This window comes from Diospyros lotus, chromosome 14 (assembly GCF_014633365.1).
Source record: "Diospyros lotus cultivar Yz01 chromosome 14, ASM1463336v1, whole genome shotgun sequence".
In the NCBI taxonomy this organism is placed as follows: domain Eukaryota; kingdom Viridiplantae; phylum Streptophyta; class Magnoliopsida; order Ericales; family Ebenaceae; genus Diospyros; species Diospyros lotus.
Genome location: NC_068351.1, coordinates 10,071,417 through 10,090,091, shown reverse-complemented (window position 1 = coordinate 10,090,091; position 18,675 = coordinate 10,071,417). Strand labels below are relative to the sequence as shown.

The 18,675-nt window shown below is 34.0% G+C and overlaps 1 protein-coding gene across 1 annotated transcript in view; it reads left to right on the top strand.

Annotated features, from left to right (window-relative positions):
- LOC127790894 (UPF0481 protein At3g47200-like) overlaps positions 1-2,728 on the top strand; it is a 35,631-nt gene extending 32,903 nt beyond the window's left edge. Inside the window, exon 5 of the mRNA XM_052320624.1 lies at positions 1,224-2,728. Coding sequence (XP_052176584.1) covers positions 1,224-2,728 — 1,505 coding nt within the window. The remainder of the gene's footprint in view (positions 1-1,223) is intronic.
- The last annotated feature ends 15,947 nt before the right edge of the window (positions 2,729-18,675 follow it).

Here is an 18,675-nt window from a genome sequence, read left to right as displayed (position 1 = left end):
CTTCTCTAAATGATCATGTGATGGATGAATCCAATAGCTAGCCTATCTCCATTTTCTTCTTCCTAACTTGCCAATCTTTCATTTAAACTAGACTCATTCACACAAGTTCCTCAAGTGACTGTAAGTTCTCCTTGTTCGCCTACACAAAACCTAGACCAAACCATCTAGTTATCTTCTCTTGAACTCGAAGCTACTTCGAATTTCCCTACCATATCATCTCAATTTGAGGCTCCCTACTGACTATAAAGAACCCAAAAAACCACTCCTTAACTTCCATGACTACAAGCACCAGCTTCTAAGAATGAGATGTGGTCTTTTGGTTAAGCCTTATCCAATAACATCATATGTTCATTCATCTAACTTTGTTCTCCCTTACCAAGCTTACCTTGCAGCCTTGTCTACACATACTGAAACTCCGATATATTCACAAGTTGTTAAGATGACCAAAGTGAAGAAATTCCATGGCAATTGAAATTGTAGCCCTAGAATCCAACCAAACTTGGAGTCTTGAGGATCTACCTCCTAGCAAGAAACCCATTGGGTGCAAATAAGTCTATAAGATCATACTTTGAGCTAATCACAACATTGAATGTTGTAGACTCGGTTAGTGGCCAAAGGATAACACATAGGTTGAAGGGTTAGATTACACCAAAACTTTTGGCCCCATTGCAAAATTAACCACAATTTGTTGTTTATTAAATTAATATTTAGTTTAATATGTAGAGATCCTTAAATTAATATTGTCTCATCAAATTAATATTTAGTTCCCCAATTTTACATTTGTCTGCTTGTAAATCCCATAGATTAGAGATCCTTAATGTTGTATATAAACCTCTTATGGTCAAAAGAATAAAGTAAGAGAAGAAATTTATTTATAAATACCAAATTGTTTAGATCCTTTGGATGAATTAAGAAAGTTTTTCTTATTGGGGAGAGGATTATTTTAAAATTGGAAATCTCCCCACATCCCCCTCCCTTCTTTTTGTGGACTGTGGTGTTGTGATAGAGTTTTCAGTGCTAGACTGAGAGACTGTGTCAGAGAGATGGAAATGACAAGATATATAGGATAATTAAATCATTTTTAAAATTCTAGGTCAATCTTCATACATTATTAAAGTTTGAGTCTAAATTTGAAAATACGATGATGAATTGAATATTTGTGACATTGATCTTTTAGTGAATGGATTACTTTCATGTAAAATTGGTTCACCTTGTTGGTACAGAAGCAAAAATCACATGCTGTCGCAGATCGATACAACCTCATCTGGAAGAGGACAACAAAAAAGAGTTAAAAGAGGCAAAGCAAAAAATCCAGAAGTTTCCAATAAAAATCACCAACGGTCGTACATGGATACAACCTCATTTGGAAAGGGACAACTTTATGTTGGTGGTACATGAGATAAAATCTTACAAAAAACAGTTAAAAGAGGCAAAGCGAAAAATCCTGAAGGTTCCAACCACATGTCGTGAGGTTGAGGTTAAAAATTGCTACGATCCCATGGTAGTTGCAATTGGCCCTTACCACCATGCAGATGAGAAGTTAAAACAAATGGAAACTTTAAAAATTATATGCACACTACAGTTTGCCTATCAAAGTCGAAAATCGATCAAGATACTGTATAAACAAATGGAAAATCTGTTTATTAAAGCTAAGAATTACTATGCCGAGGACGTAGTAAAAGACTTTGACGACAAGGACTTTGAGGTCATGATGTTTGTTGATGGTTGCTTTGTCATCCAGTTCATGGATAGTTTTGTGCGTGGCGATAATGATCTAAAGGTCACGTATATGGATCGAGCATTCATTATGCATGATATTATGTTATTGGAAAATCAACTTCCTTTTAAAATCCTCACTAAACTAATGAGCTTGAGGTTTGAAGGACGTCAAGGAATGGAGATGATACACAAATTTATCGAGAAAATCATGGGTGACCCTCCTATTAAAGAAACACCACGAAGGAAGAGTTGGTTTTGGTTTCTCCACCCAAATTCTAAGTCAGAAGGGACTAGTAAAGAACAAGAAGAGCGTATTTGTACTGAAGAAGAAGCACCAAATTTTGAAGGGAGTAGTGAAAAAAAAGAAAAAGCCCCTATTCATCTTCTTGAGCTTGTTCAAACTAAATTTGTTTATGATAAAGAAATTAAAAGTAAGACTAGCAATGAACTATCTGCCAATTGGTGCTCATATCGCTCAGTTAAAGAGTTGAAGTCAGTGGGAATACATTTTCAACCTAGCAAGTCATGTCGATTCTCTGATATCACATTTACTTCTATGCACTTGTATGGAACGCTCAAACTCCCTCGAATAACCATCCACGAAGGCACCAAGTCTTTGCTTTTGAATTTGTTGGCTTTTGAAAATTGCGACAGTTCAAGTAATTTTGGGGTTTCCTCCTATGTTTGGTTCATGGATACATTGATTGATCAAGCTGAAGATGTGAAGGAGCTACGATCTAAAGGCATAATACTCAACCTCCTAGGCAATGACAACGAGGTAGCGAAACTTTTCAACGAGATAAGCGAACATTTGTTGTGTAATGATCGAGTTTTTGGGACTATTAGGGAATCCCTTGAGAAGTTCGACAAAAGCTCCAGCAAGTTGTGGTTGACTGAATGCTTGCACAATCATTTTAGAAGCCCTTGGGCCATAATTGCTTTTCTTGCTGCAATTGTTGTTGTGTGCTTGACTATTACTCAAACTGTCTTTTCTGCCATTCAGCTTTAGATAATGTATTGTATTTTGTTCTTTTATTAAATTTTGTTTCTTTTTTTTTTTTGGGGGGGGGGGGGGGGGAGGGGGAGGGGGGGGCATTCTTTTACTAAATTCATTTGGGTAGTATCCTACACATCTTATTTTTCTAAAAGAAAGTCAAATAAATGCAAAATTTTAATCATTGCAAGAAAGGAGACCCATTTATCATAACACCCAAATCATCTTGTCTATTTATTAGTACACTTCAATAATTCTAAAAATAAAAAAATGTAACTTTCAATCGTTATCAAATAATTTTATATAAAATCTTATTCATTTAATATCTATACTATTATATAAGTAAAGAAGGCTTTTGCGTGTTAGGAAGTCACATTAATTAAAGCGAATTTTCAAAATACTCTTTATATTCTTTGTTTAAAAAAATAAAAAATTTAACTTAATTATTAAGATTTGATCTTATGATCTTGCAAATATAAAATAATTTAATTTTATTATTTTGCTAACATTAACTTTCATTTAACTTTTTTCTTAAACAAATATGAAATGTATACTACAATTACCAATTGTCACTTAATAAATTTTTATAACTTATATAAGAAGTGCTATAAACACATTTGATTTGATAAAATTTCAACTCAAAATGTTATAAAACTTTTATGAATTACATATTCAACACATTATTTTCAAAAATATCAAACTAGCACATAGACATCATTTTGAATATTTTATATAAGATATTTATAATAATCACATAAATTACATTTATCATGTAAAAATAATGAAAGTAAAAAAAAATTCATACGTTTTAGTTGAAAAAAATTTAAGCTAAAATTAAAGAAGAAAAACTTGATGTTTAGCTTTTCTTTTTCTTCTTCTTTTTTTTTTTTTTTTTCCTCTATGTGAATTTTTTTTAAAATAATTAAAAGAGATTGAATAAGGAAGAAAAAAAAGGAAACTCTTTAGTCCTTTCTTTCAATGAATTAGACATTATATAAACTTATCTAAAAAATGTTATAAACACTTTTGATTTGATAACATTTCAACAACTCAAAATGGTTTTATACTAATTATATATTTAACTCATTATTTTTAAAAAAAATAAGATTGTGACTCATAATTGATGACGATATCTTCAGTCATGTGATGTCTCTTCATTGGAAGAGACTAAGAAGACTATGTGTTATTATCTCATTTGTCTAATATCTTCTTTAATGAAAATAAGACACATGACTGATAACATCATCACTCATAGTATTACACTTCTCAAAAATATCAAATTAGTACATAAACATCATTTTGAATATTTTTATATAAGATATATAAAATAATCGCATGAAATACATTTATCATGTCAAAATAATGTGTGTAAAAAACATTTCATACCTTTTAGTAAAAGAAAAATTTAAGTTAAAATTAAATAAGAGAAACTTGATGTTTAGCTTTTGCTTTTCTTCTTTTTCTTCTTCTTTTTTCACGTTGTGGAATTTGTTTTTTAAAAATGTGAAAGTGACAGAATATTGAAGAAAAAGTCCTTTGTTATTTCCCTCAATAAATCAGAAAAATGATACAAACTTATTTAAAAAATGGTATAAACACGTGAATTTATAACATTAATTTTACCAATTTCAATGTCATAAAACTTTCACATATTACAATTTCAACACATTATTTTCAAATATATTAAATGAGAACATAAACACCAATTCTAATATTTTTATTTAAGATATTTAAAATAAAAAATAGCACATTATAACATTTTCAATATTTTTATATAATATTTTTAAATTAATCACGTGAATTACATTTAAAATATCAAAATAAGGAGTGTAAAAAAATTATTCATGCCCTCTAGTTGTAGAAAACTAAAAGTTAGAACTAAAGAAAGGAAACGTTTAGGGGTTGTTCTCTTCGTATTTCAGTTTTGTGTTTTGAGTGTCTATTTTGAGATTGTTGAAAATGCGTTCTTTTTGTCTGTAGTGTTTTTCGCGTTTTAAAAATTTTAAGCGTATTTGTGATGAAAATAGTCAAAATGATTTTTTATTGTATTGAGTTTTCTTTACAAAAATTTTTCTTATTTTTGAAAATACGTTTTTAAAAATATAAAAATAAACACGTTTTCATTGTTTTGAAAAACTAAAAACTGAAAACTATCTAAAAATAACAAAGAGAATATGGCCTTAGCTTTTCCTATTTCTTGTCATATTTTTTTCTCTTCGTGGATTTTTTTTTTTAAATGAAAGATGTCAAATATTGTAGAAGAATGAGAAACTCTTTATTCATTTCTCTCAAAGAATAAATAAAAAAAAACTATACAAACTTATTTAAGAAGTGTTATAAACACATTTAATTTGATAACATTTCATCAACTCAAAATGTTGTAAAACTTTCACATATTACAATTTCAACACGTTATTTTCAAAAATATCAAACTAGTACATAAACACAATTTTCTATATTTTTGTATAAGATATTTAAAACAATCACATGAAACATATTTATGATGTAAAAATAATGAGTGTAAAAAAATTGTTCTTACTCAATTCTCTCAATAAATAAAAAAAAATGATACAAACTTATTTAAGAAATGTTATAAACACATTTGATTTGATAACATTTTCGAAACTCAAAATGTCATAACACGGATTATCAATTCAACACATTATTTTTAAAAATATCAAACTAGTACATAAACATCATTTTCAATATTTTATACAAGATTTAAAATAATCACGTGAAATACATTTTTCATGTCAAAATAAATAGTGTAACAAAATTGTTCATGCCCTTTAGTTAATGAAAACATTAATTTAGATTTTAAAAGAAGAAACGTGAGGGACAACTCAATCAATGATTTCTAGTACCAATTCTTTCAACTCCTCACCCGAAATCAATCCAACCAATAGAAAACACAAGACAAAAAGCAAGAACAAAATTTAAATGAAAGAAAACTAGAAACAATCAAGACACAAACCAAACAATAGGCGCAAGATATATCCTTGTTCGGATTGCTTTAAAGCAACCCTACATCCAGCCTTCAAACACCCCAAGAGCAGTCTTCTTATTACCAAGGATGATCAGTACAACAGCTTGAGAAAACCTTATATTCTTAAGTACAATCAACACTCACCTCCAAGGCAGTCTTGAACACCAGCCTTTCTCTCTAAATGAATGTTAACTCGATATAATAGAATAGAATAGAAAAAAACTATCCCCTTGCCCTCTATTTATAATAGGAGACGGAACCCCAATGAAGACTTTCAAATATTTACAGTTTACACCCCCAACTTATCACTAATTACAGTTTGGGTTACAACTTCTATTTAATACCACATTAGCCCTCAAAAAACACTGCTATAACTTATCTTATTTAACCTATACTCTAGATAACATTTTAACAATTCTCCACCATTATCTTGAGTATACTTCAACCTTCATCCACAAGCCTTGGCCTTCCAATAGATGAACTTGACTTGCTCTCATGGGTTCTTCCTGCTGCACCTAATCACTCAAAGAACACAAACACATCAAAGAAACAAATCAATGCTGTAAAACATAACAATGGATCACCTTTGGATAAAATCAGCTGCAATAACTAAACCTGCAACTCTCATTAGATATTATCTACCTCCTCAAGGGTCTTCCTAATGAGTAACTTTTCCTAACATCAATATGATTGATATACTCCATGGTGGGACTAAAAAACTAAGCCAACTGGACTGCCCATTGGCTGATTTCAACTCCTCCTACCTAGACTATATTTTAGGGTTCCTGTTGCATACAAAATGCAACATATACACCCTAAATGCATAATTTCCAGCTAGGCACACTCCACCATAAACCAAAACCATACTCAATGTTACTTATTAATCTAAAGAGATTCCATCCTTTTACACAGCATCACAACACAGTGAACCTTACTAGGAATGGCCTTAACTTTGCTAGACTTCCTCCTAGCTCCCAAAATTGGCCTTTAAGGATTTACCACTGACTTGCTCTTATGTTTGCTTCAAACAAACAGGATTGCTCATCTCTACCTACCAGTCTACCAAGATATGCTTAAGATTAGGGTAACCTAGGCTGCCATAAGCTGTCCAAAACCTTATTCCAATCTCTATGCCTTATCATTACAGCTTCTCCTCCTTCCAACAATCTCAAACACTGACTTACCACCTCAGCCACACCTTGAGATTCCCATTGGATAACTATCAATGAAGCTACCTCACTCTTCCTAGGCATACCATTGAAATTGACACAGCTACTCCTATGCACTCAATTTTAACCCCCTGGACCATCATAAGAGACTCCAATTCTTATAATATTTTGGCTTAGGAATTACTTAACTCATAGAGAGAACTTCTAAGAAATAAACCTTGCTTACCTTTCCCTCTAACCTCTAATTCCTTAGGCTACTCTTATAAGACTAATTTCTCTCTTAATTTTACATGGATACTAGCTGATTAGTGACACCTATTTGACCCAAATTAAGCCTTCATGTGCTGTTATAACCAATGGCCATGTCTAGCCATTTCCCTAGACTTTTCCCATTTTCTAGCACTTCCTTAATTTACAAATAGACACTACAACAGCACTCCACCCCTTTAACCGAAGGGATATACCATTTAAGTCCAAGATTCTCCCCAAATTTACATGGCTCCATGCCATTCATTTGGACAAAAGTGCATCACCTCTTCTTATACAAGAGATTTTATTTTTCAGCTAGCATAGATGACAAAGCTGTTGAACAGCCAAATGTAGGGTCCACTTACTTTATCTAAAATGAACCATACTCCTCAAAATAAGGATCTCACTCCTGGTTTTATGTAGATGATAAGGATTGTTTGTCCCCCATTATATCATCTTTATATTTCTATATTTTATACAAGTTGTAAAGGCCTTTCATTATAAATAGGAGTCAGAGATATCATAAGGGAGGTAAGGAGAATAATCAGATACTGCCGCTCTAGAAGAATAATCAGAGTACGGTCGTAGAATAGACATCGTTCTGACCGAACCACGTGAAAATTCTTTGTGTTCTTCCCCTTGACATTTTTAAATTCACTCACTACGGCCAAAACCAAATCAAGTCGGCCGGAATTGAACGTCGACACCTTTAATTGATGAAAACTAAAAGTTAGAATTAAATAATAGAATCATGAGCTTTAGCTTTTCCTTTACTTATTCTTCATCTTTTGTTCTCTTTGTGGAAATTTAAAGAGAGAGAGAGAGAGAGAGAATATTGATGAAAAAGGAGAAGCTTCTTAGTCATTTCTCTCAATAAATCAGAAAAATTATACAAACACATTTAATTTGATAATATTTTATATACTCAAAATGTTATGAAACTTTCACAAATTACAACTTCAACATATTATTTTAAAAATATCAAACTAGTACATAAAGACCATTTCAAATATTTTCATATATGAGATACTTAAAATAATCATGTGAAATACATTTATAATGTCAAAATAATGAGCGTGAAAAAATTATTCCTCCAAATGATAAGGAGTGTGAAAAAATTATTCATACCCTTTGGTTGAAGAAATCTAAAGTTATAATTAAAGAAGAAAAACGTGAGGTTTAGTTTTTTATTTTTTTTTTCTTCTTCTTCTTCTTTTTTTCTCTTTGTGAAAATTTAAAAAAAATTGAAACAGACTGAATATAGAAGAAGGAGAAATTCTTTAGTGATTTCTCTCAATTAATCAAAAAAATTATACAAACTTATTTAAAAAGTGTAAAAAACACATTTGATTTCATAACGTTTCAACAACTCAAAATGTCATAAAACTTTTACGGATTACATATTCAAACTACTACACGTACAGACATCATCTTGAATATTTTTATATAAGATATTTAAAATAATTACTTGAAATACATTTGTCATGTCAAAATAATGAGTGTAAATTTTTTTTTATATGTTTTAATAGAAAAAAAATTTAAGTTAAAATTAAATAATAGAAACTTGATGTGTAGCTTTTCCCTTTTCCTTCTTCTTCTTTTTCTTATTTTCTGTAACAATCGGCCTCCCAGAGCCCCTACCGTGGATAGAAGATCCGTGAGAGGGTCATTACTTAAATGATACCGAACAATAACACAAGCCAAAACACACTCACAACCCCTATTAAAATCATAGCCTTTTTATCATTAAGCGTTTCATGATCATTCTTACATGAGCATTCACAACATACACTTAACTCATGAACATGAGAGTATTACTCTGGCCAAGCACACGACACCCAGGATCTAGTTTCGGGAGAACTCTGCACTTGCTATCATGACTCAACGACCTGGACTCAACTCTGTCGGACGCACCTGCGATCTCAGGATATTCTTACCTGGAATGATGGAAAGTAAACGTGAGTCACAAGACTCAACAAGCTCTAGAAAGAAATGCTGTAGGGTACAGACAAGACTCTTCCCATAACACCCCATCCAATTCATGCCAATGCAACGTTATGTCATGCCATGCCCAATACTTGTCTTATTTCTAGATGCACAAACATATAATAAACTTTACATAAACGGCCATTGGGGCCTACATTAAACATACATTGGCACCCAAATCCCGCATACAAACCTGATATCAGCCTTTTATAGGCTACCATACCATTTCGCTTACACGTCCATTCCTATCGCTCACAACATAATCTGTTGCCGTGGGTCTCACCCCAAGGTCTTTCTGTTGCCCTCTTCCACGGCCTACGTTTTGTGGTGGGCGCCACCCATCACCCATAAACATTCTCACCATGCAATGCAACAATTAAGAAATGCAACGGCTCTTACAGCATAAATGTGATGACAAGGCCCCCATAAACCAAGCATCAGGTTATGTTATACCCACATAAGAATTCACACATGCGATATGCTCTATATACACCAGCTCACCTACAGTACCCAGGTTAGCTCTTAGACCAACCAGGTCATACAAATGCTCACACATCCCGTCACACATAAGGCATGTCTCCCAAATGAATGCAACCCAGTCCTTATGCAGCACACACATCATGATATGCACACAATCAAGGCTGGAATCTGGAAGTACCAGCTCTTCTGGCCTGTTTAATGTTTAGCATAACAGTCGATGCTTGACGCCCAAACATCCAGCCATCAACTGCCACGACCCATGATCGACAGTCTGTGGCTTTGTACCCCATAACCTTAGACACACATAGACACCCAAAGACGACATTAAACTTAATCACTTAAACTTATCATTTTGCACGCTTAACCCATGTCAACATATACTCTATTATGACATTCACGTTCTCATCCCTTCTCATACACAGAAAACCATCTCCACATTCATAATAAATTATTAATATAACCCCATTAAACCATAATCAACTCTTCTAAGAACCTAACCCAATGGGTACGGTATCATTCCCAAAGAAAATAGAGCGACACGAAGCTTCATAACAGTCTAAATGAACGACACCAAGACATCATTGCTTAGCTCATTCCATTAACAATAAACTCATTAATAAAATATAAGTCATAGGGTGGTTATCACGCGGATTATTATTATTAATATGTGGAACCTAGTCACGGCGAAGAAGGAAATAAAATACGAAAAACCATGGAGACTTTCACTGGAAATAAAGTACATGAGGAGAGGGTTAGGAGCTTGCCTCTATTTACCCGATTCTTGCCTTTATGGAGCTCCCGCTGTGAAGTAAAATGTTTTGCTGCGTTTAATAGAACCATGGTTTAAATTAATTAAATCTAACCGCATAAAATTTATTTTTTAAACATATAACGCTTCCACTAATTTTTACCCACGTACCTAATCACTTTCCATGCCGAAATAATCCCAAAGCCCCCTTATTTTTCATATATTTTCCTTCTTCTTTTTCTTTTATTTTCTTGTTCTTTCTTTTCTTATCTTCTTCTTCTTCTTCTTCTTCTTCTTGCGTCTTCTTTCCCTGCGTGTGCTCACCAGTGGCCACCCACCGCTGCCTAACTCCACCAGCCGCCACCGCCTCCTGCCAATAGCACCACCAACCAGCCCCGCTTTTGGCTCCACCACTGACGGCCGCGCCACTACTGTCTGTAGCTACACCGCCCCCCTCCAGCGTCAGCCATGGCCACCCGCACCAACTCCAACACGTGACCGCCGCTGCCTCGAGCTAGCTGCTCTCGGCCACCAGCTCCCTCTCTCGATCTCGATCTCTCCCTCCCTCCATCCCCTGGCCGAGCCCTCTCCCTCTCCCAATCTCTCGACTCCTAATCTCTCGTGAGCTCTCCTTCTCTCTCCTCTATTTTCAACGAAAATGGCCCCCTGTAGCTTGCTTGGGGGCCACACACCTATACCTATATATATATGTATATATTAATTAATTAATTTAATTTAAGTTACTTTAATTTACTAATTTGCTATTATTATTTGCATTATCCCTATTATTATTATTATTATTATTATTATTATTATTATTATTATTATGATTTCTATTATTATTGGTATTATTTTTACTATTATTTGGTTACCTTAAATCCTCAAATATTCAATACGGACCTCAAATACCAGAATTTGATAATTATTATCAACTCCAAAATTTTGGGATGTTACATTTCTCCCCTCCTTAATAGAATTTCGTTCTCAAAATTCGCGCTTGGTCTATTTCCTTGAGATACACTAACAATTCTCATTACATTATTCAACATCACCTTTAGTGTAATACCCTAAGTCTTTATGAATAAATTTAATAGTATGCTTTAGTTTAATTAAATTATGCTTATATGATATGTAATTAATTTATTTAGCTTAATTAAAGTATGCTTAAGACAGAAATTATATAAGTATGTAAATATAAATATGTATAAGTATGTAAATATAAGTATGTAAATGAAAATAAATATGTAATAAGTATAAATGTATATATGTATATATATATAAAAAAAAGAAGCAAAAAATCCAGAAAATCTGGATTGTATCAGAGCAGACGCGCGGCCAGAGCATGGCCGTGCCTGAAATCGGTCCTTAGGGAGAGGGGGCATTTAATGCCGAGGTGACCGTCAGAGTGGCTTCCCGAACACGTGGGTGTCTTGATGGGATGTTCGCGGTGGAGTTTCAGCTATAAATAGCCGCGTTCGAGCAGCCTCCTTCATCCGAGAGTTTCGCTTCAAAGATCGCTTGATTTGGGTAGTGTTTGAGAGATTTAAGGGTGGGGTTTTAGTCCTTGCTTCGTAGGCAATATTTCTGGAGTATTTGGTGGCCAACGGAGCAGCGGGGAAGAAGATTCAAGCACTCATCGAAAAATCATGCCTCATCAGAGCTGCGCCTTCGATCGCAAATTTGAGGTATTTCCAGTTGATTTTTCAAAGTTTCAAGGCCATATTTGGGTTCGGGAGGTCGGGTTTAGGGGGGTAGGGCCTCGTTTCGAAGCTCGGGGGCTCGGGAGGTTCACCGGCGACGAGGAAGCCGCTGGAGAAGATGAACCAAGCGGGTGCGTGGCTGCACGCGCCCGTGAGTAGGAAGAAGGCGCATGCCTCCCACGCGCCCGCCAGAAAGAATAAAAAAGAAATAGAAAAGAAAAGAAATAAAGAAAAATAAAAATAAAAGAAATAAAATTCTGCAAAAATTTTATTTAAGTCTGGAATATTGTTTATGTCTTATTTTATGAAAAAAATTCTGGAAAATGCTAATTTTATTAATTATTTAAGTAGTTTTCTATTATGGAAATAAAGAAAAAATAGGATTTTAATTTGGAAAATTTCAAGAAAATTCCAAAATACTAGAAATATTATTTAAAGAATATTAGTAAAGAGAAATTAGATTTTATGGAAGTCTAGATAATTATTATGTAATTTCGAAGAGATAAGGCTTAGAAATAAAAGAAAAATTAAAGAAACTATGAAAAAAAATAGTAAAATGATATTCTAAAAATAAATTGATGTTTTAGGAGTCCTTGAGAGCAAGAAGATTGAGAAATAGCCGCTCGACACGATTTTTGAGGTCGACACGCCTTTCGAAGCAACTTAGTTGTAAGTGTACCGTTTCAAACTTAGTATGGTTATAAATGTTTATCTTCGAGAATGATTTCATCATATTGACATACTATGATATGTACCCAACACGTAGACTACATCCATGATATGAAATGCATAAATACACTTTAATAATATTGATCACACACATCTGAGGCCGTAGGGAGTACGAACTGGCACCGCTGCCTTACCAAAGGTGCACCCATACACCCCGACTTCGAAAGAGGTGGCCGCAAAAATGGTAGGTAGCATGAGGGGTGCAGTTGACACCTACGATGAAAGACATTGCATACACACATGACATAACATTATGTACCTTACTTAGATGGTTCATCATCTAACTTGGGTTCGCCCCTGAAACATTCGACGTTCCAGTCGGGGTCTGTAGTGATGGTACAGAGGTTGAAGATGTGTAGTGACGCAAGACGTTAAGAAACGAGCAGATGTGCCGTGTTATGTTAATAATTCAAAAATTATGTACGTTTTAATTTATTTTCAGAAGTTTATGTATCAACTATGTAATGAATGCCATGTTCAGTTAATTATGTAATGCCATGAGCAGGTTCGATTCAGCTTCCGCTTATTTTACGATTGTGTTATTTCGTCAACACTAGATAGGTCTTAGGGAATTTTGGAAGTAGAAAAAAAAAAAAAATAAGCCCTAAATTTCCTAAGGCATAACACGCCCTGAGAAGGCGGGTTGTTATAGTTGGTATCAGAGCTCAACCAAGTAGAGTACCTAGGAAGAAAAACTTAGACTGAGCTTAGCAGGATGAAAGTACCAACTCGAAGACAGTTAGGGGCACTAACGGAAGTTGTGATGACAGGATGGCTGGAAACTTCTCAGAGCAGGTCTTGGTCGATCATTGGGCTTATCGTCTGGAGAATCGGATCCTGGAGCCAAATGAGGGTATCATGGAACACCTCGTCCAAATGGAAGAAATCCTTGACGACGTACCCCCAAGTTATCGACTCTAACCTAACCTAGTCCAGCTTCAGATAGACATGATGGTCGGTGTCTTGGAGGGCAACCTACAGGATTTTGCAGATTGGGTTCGGCATGGCGAGCAGTTCCCTGATTTCCGTCTTTATTGTGCACGGATTCGTGAGCTACTGGTAGATCTATACGAGCCGGTGCTAGCAGATGAGCCCGACGAAGAGATGGAAGACCCGCTCGAAGAGGAAGAGGAAGAAGATATGGAAAACTCGATCGAGCCAGGAGAAGCAGGAGAGATGGCAGATCCAATTGAAGCAGAAGAAAAAGACAACATACCCATATTCTGGGCTGGAGATGACCTTCTCGAATTCGAGGACACGGACTCTGAAGACGAGGAAGAGACTGAAGAAGTGATGGACGATCCCGAGGCACCACCGTACGAGTCTGAGGATGAGGAGAACGTTTGGATATGGAGGTCATCGGGACCAAAGTTGATCTAACCAAAAATATTCTAACTATCTACATGACTTGTATAGTGTGTTGCTTATGATCTATGTGACTTATATCGTATATACCTATGACGTTTTGCAGCCGAATGTATAATATCTATAGAATTAATGAAGGATTTACCTTATCGAATGGCAAGACCCTGTTATCTAATCCAGAATACTACTTTCTTTTCAGATGGTGAATACTCAAAGGAGGTTAGCAGTAGGACCTAGGACGCCCAACCAACAAACTGGTAATACAAAAGGAAACACAAGTGCCATCCGAAAGGCGACTCTAGCCAGGAGACCGGGAGTAGTCGACTAGATCAGATGGAACGAATACTCGGGAGCATGGTGGGATTATACATCCTGCCTACCGAATTCCTTTTTGGGTGTCCTTATCGGTTGCAGATTCCTTTGGACAGGTGCTAGTATCTATCTCTCATCCATTAGCCCATACAACATTTCATATTGTAGCTTTCTACTAGCAGTCACACTTACTACCCCTAGATCATCAAATAGCAAATCCTTAACAACCTATGATCGCCTACCATACACACAACCTTTCTCACTCGCATTTTACCTTCCATTTGAATCACAACTAACACCAATAGGGGTACAACATCAAGATCATCCTATGCGACAATCACATACCTTGAGTGGGGTCTACTTCTACCATTTACTTGTGGCTAACCTCAACATCCACGGAACCCTGACCCGAGTCACTAGCCTTCCATCACGCGTTGCGACATTCCATTCCTCATCACCCATTTTCTTACATAACAACCATACTTAGAATCCAATATTTTGACTAAGCTCGCCTCACATTAGGAATACAATCCTAACTTTATAACCAATGACACTCTCCTAACTCCACCCGACCATCCTATGTGTGCAGAGTCATCTCCCTTAAACTTGTTATGATATCAAACTGTACTACAAAAAAAAAAAGGTCTTTAATGAGAGGAAAACTAGTCATTAAAAGTTGATTTCCCGTCGTTAAAGAGTTTTAACGACAGAAAAAATCCCGTCGTCGCCGGTCGTTAAAACTTCCGTTGTTAATACTATTAACGACGGAAAAAAAATACCATCGTTAATATAAGTAGTGAGAGGCAAAAGTCCCGTCGTTAAAAATAATAACAAAGACGAATATTTCTGTTGCTATAACAATGTGTATTGTCGTTGAAAATATTATTAACGATGGATATTTCTGTCGCTATTGCAATATTTATCAATCACTAAATATAATATTAACGATGAATATTCCCGTCGTTATTGCAATATTTACCAATCACTAAACATAATGTAAACGACAAATAATCTTGTTATTATAACTATATATATATTTACCGGTCATTAAACATAATATCAATGATAAATATTTCCGTCATTATATTTATATTTATTTGTCATTATTACTATTATTACAATTCTAATGGCTATTTTTACTATTATATAAAAATTTATTTTGTACCTATTAATTTTGGCAAGAGAAATACTAATAATAAAAATGTGATTCTCAATGAATTTAATAAAAAAAGATATATGTAAAATATTATCATCAACATTGATTATGTACTAATTACAATCATCTTAAGAACTTCCATACGTCCACAATCATAGAAATGAGAAAAAAAAAATATGGGTTTCATATTATCCTAATCTCTCCCTATAATCAAAATCAAAAAAATTATTACAAGTGTCATTAGAATCCATGTATTATAGTCACAACCAAAATAGTAGTACTAAATTTCTAACATTATTCATTCAACTCAAGTGTCTAAAAGCATACGTCACAGTGGAACTTCTCTGCAAGTGAGATTTGAGTTAAGCAGTGGAGCATGAATGGATAACGCTAGTACGAGCTGAGAAACCATAACACAACGCACTTGTCAAAGCCCTAGCTGCTCAATATAAGAAAATATCTTCTGAATTCAACCCCAAGAGCAACAAATATTCAATTTGACTGGGTAAACTATCTCAACAGCCTTTTTGGTGGGACTAATAATAGCTAGGAGTCTCATAAAGAGATTAGAATTAACTATAATAGGTGCATTCCTACGTTCCTTGAAAGATTTTCAAGTTTCAACATATAAATGGTACAAGGAAATAAATAACTACAAGAAAAAGCCATAGTATCAAGAACATATAAAAAGATACATTTCAAATCAACAGCAACAAGCAGAAAGCCTTTACCCACCAGACAGGACCTCCGTTTCTAAAAATACAGAAATAAACAAACATGAGCACACATAAAGACTTGCAAGCTTATATGTTGAAGACAAAGTGACCCTACTATGTTACCAAGTAGAAGCATGCCAAAGCAAATCTACTTTTATACATAAAGAAAGAAAAAAAATCAAAAACAAGTCTAAAAAATTATAGGAAGAAATGAAAAGAACAATAATAAAAGAAAGAAAACAAAGAAAAACAAGACAAAAAAATTATAGGAAAAAATGAAAAGAACAATAACAAGGAACAACTATATGACTTCTTGATATATTTCTAGAACGCATATATTTATCCTAAAAATGTATATGGCTGCATATGTAGTGTTACCTTGTGTTTGATGATGTTATTGTTGTCTTAATGTAGGTTTTCAAGGCCGCCACTCACTTGGTGGGGGATCAGGTTCTGCGACAACTATTTTATGTTTTATGTAAGTTTTCAAGTCAATTATTTTTCTGTTTGTTAGTTGTGAAACAAAGATAGGTGGTCTAACCTTTTGTTTTGCTCTCTTTCTACTAGCAATCAATCTAATAGTGTTTGCTATGGAGGTTTCCCATGATAATAGGGCTATTACTATTGATGGCGAATGAATAATCTTACTTTCTGGTTCCTTTCACTACTCGAAAAGCACTCCACATGTACGCTATTACATTATTGTTCCATTCAATTTTTCATTTCTAACTGTCTTATTGTTATTAATTTGCGTAACATAAACTTGAAAGAAACGGCTATGCATGCATGCAATACTTTTTCCAAGCTTATTAGTTCATTCAAATGTTAAGAGTTGTAAAATACTGTGCAACAACTGTCATATCTGTTGAAGCATAAATATTCAAATATCAAGAGAGACTACTCCTAGCCTTGCCACTAACTATGTATCAGCATTACACAGTGAGTTGTTTGAGCTTGGTGCTTGTTATTTTTTGTAATACATATTTTGAGATTGGATATTAGTAATATGTTGTTTTGAGGATATAAATTCTATGTATTAGATGTTGCCAAAATGTTTTGGGAGTTGCTGAATGTTTCACTATTGAGTTGGTGCTTGTTATTTTTTGTAATAGTTGTAACTTGCAAGCTGATTGCATTCATGTTGTTTTTTAATTTTGTTTTCCTGTTGGTTTGCAACAAATTGGTTATGTCAGTTTGGATTTTATTTTAATGATGATGTATTCACGTGGCATTCCCATGTTCCTTGAAAGATTTCAAGTTTCAACATATAAATGGTACAAGGAAATAAATGACTATAGGAAAAAGCCATAGTATCAAGGACATATAAGAAGATACATTTCAAATCAACAGCAACAAGCAGAAAGCCTTTACCCACCAGACAGGACCCCTGTTTCTAAAAATACAAAAATAAACAAACATGAGCACACATAAAGACTTGCAAGCTTATATGTTGAAGACAAAGTGACCCTACTATGTTACCAAGTAGAAGCATGCCAAAGCGAATAAACTTTTATACATAAAGAAAGAAAAAAAATCAAAAACAAGTCTGAAAAATGATAGGAAGAAATGAAAAGAACAATAACAAAATAAAGAAAACAAACAAAAACAAGACCAAAAAATTATAGGAAAAAATGAAAAGAACAATGTAAAAGCAAGAAGGGTATTGCATGCATACCTATTCTCATTTGTGATAGCATACACAACATATCATTATGAACACATCAATAAGCTCCATAAAAACATGAATACATTAATCTCATGATTAATACTACCTCTACTCAATAATCAATATTGTTTATGATTAATTAAGTTCACCATTAATCTCATGTATAGGGGGTTTAAATGTCATACCTATTTAATAAGAAGTTGCCGAAAAACCTTCATATAGTCTAGCTTTGAACATTGTCCTGCAAATATTTAAATTATTTAGTAAAGAAAAAAAAACTTTAGGATCAAAAGTAATCATGTCTCTAAAAATAGACTTACATCATAAAATAATAAATAAAAATAAATCCCTACATAAAGTGAATAGAATCTCATGTGAAAAAAGGCATACAACCAAGGAAACATGCAAACTAAGAAAAATGTATCAATGACTTCAAAATAATAGAACCTCATCAACATCTTCATCAACAGAAGATGGGGACAGAAGATGGGGAAAATTCAGTTGAAGCATTTGGGTTTTGTTGTATCACAAATTCAATCCTTCGCAATCTTTCTTCAAACTCTACAATGCACCTCTTTAGGATGCGATTTTCTTCATCCTTGTCATTAAGTTTAGTTTGAAGCTCTTCCATCATCTTCTTACTTGGATCTTTAAAGTTCTTCCGTTTGATTCCACCCCCATAGCCAAACACATGGTTGTG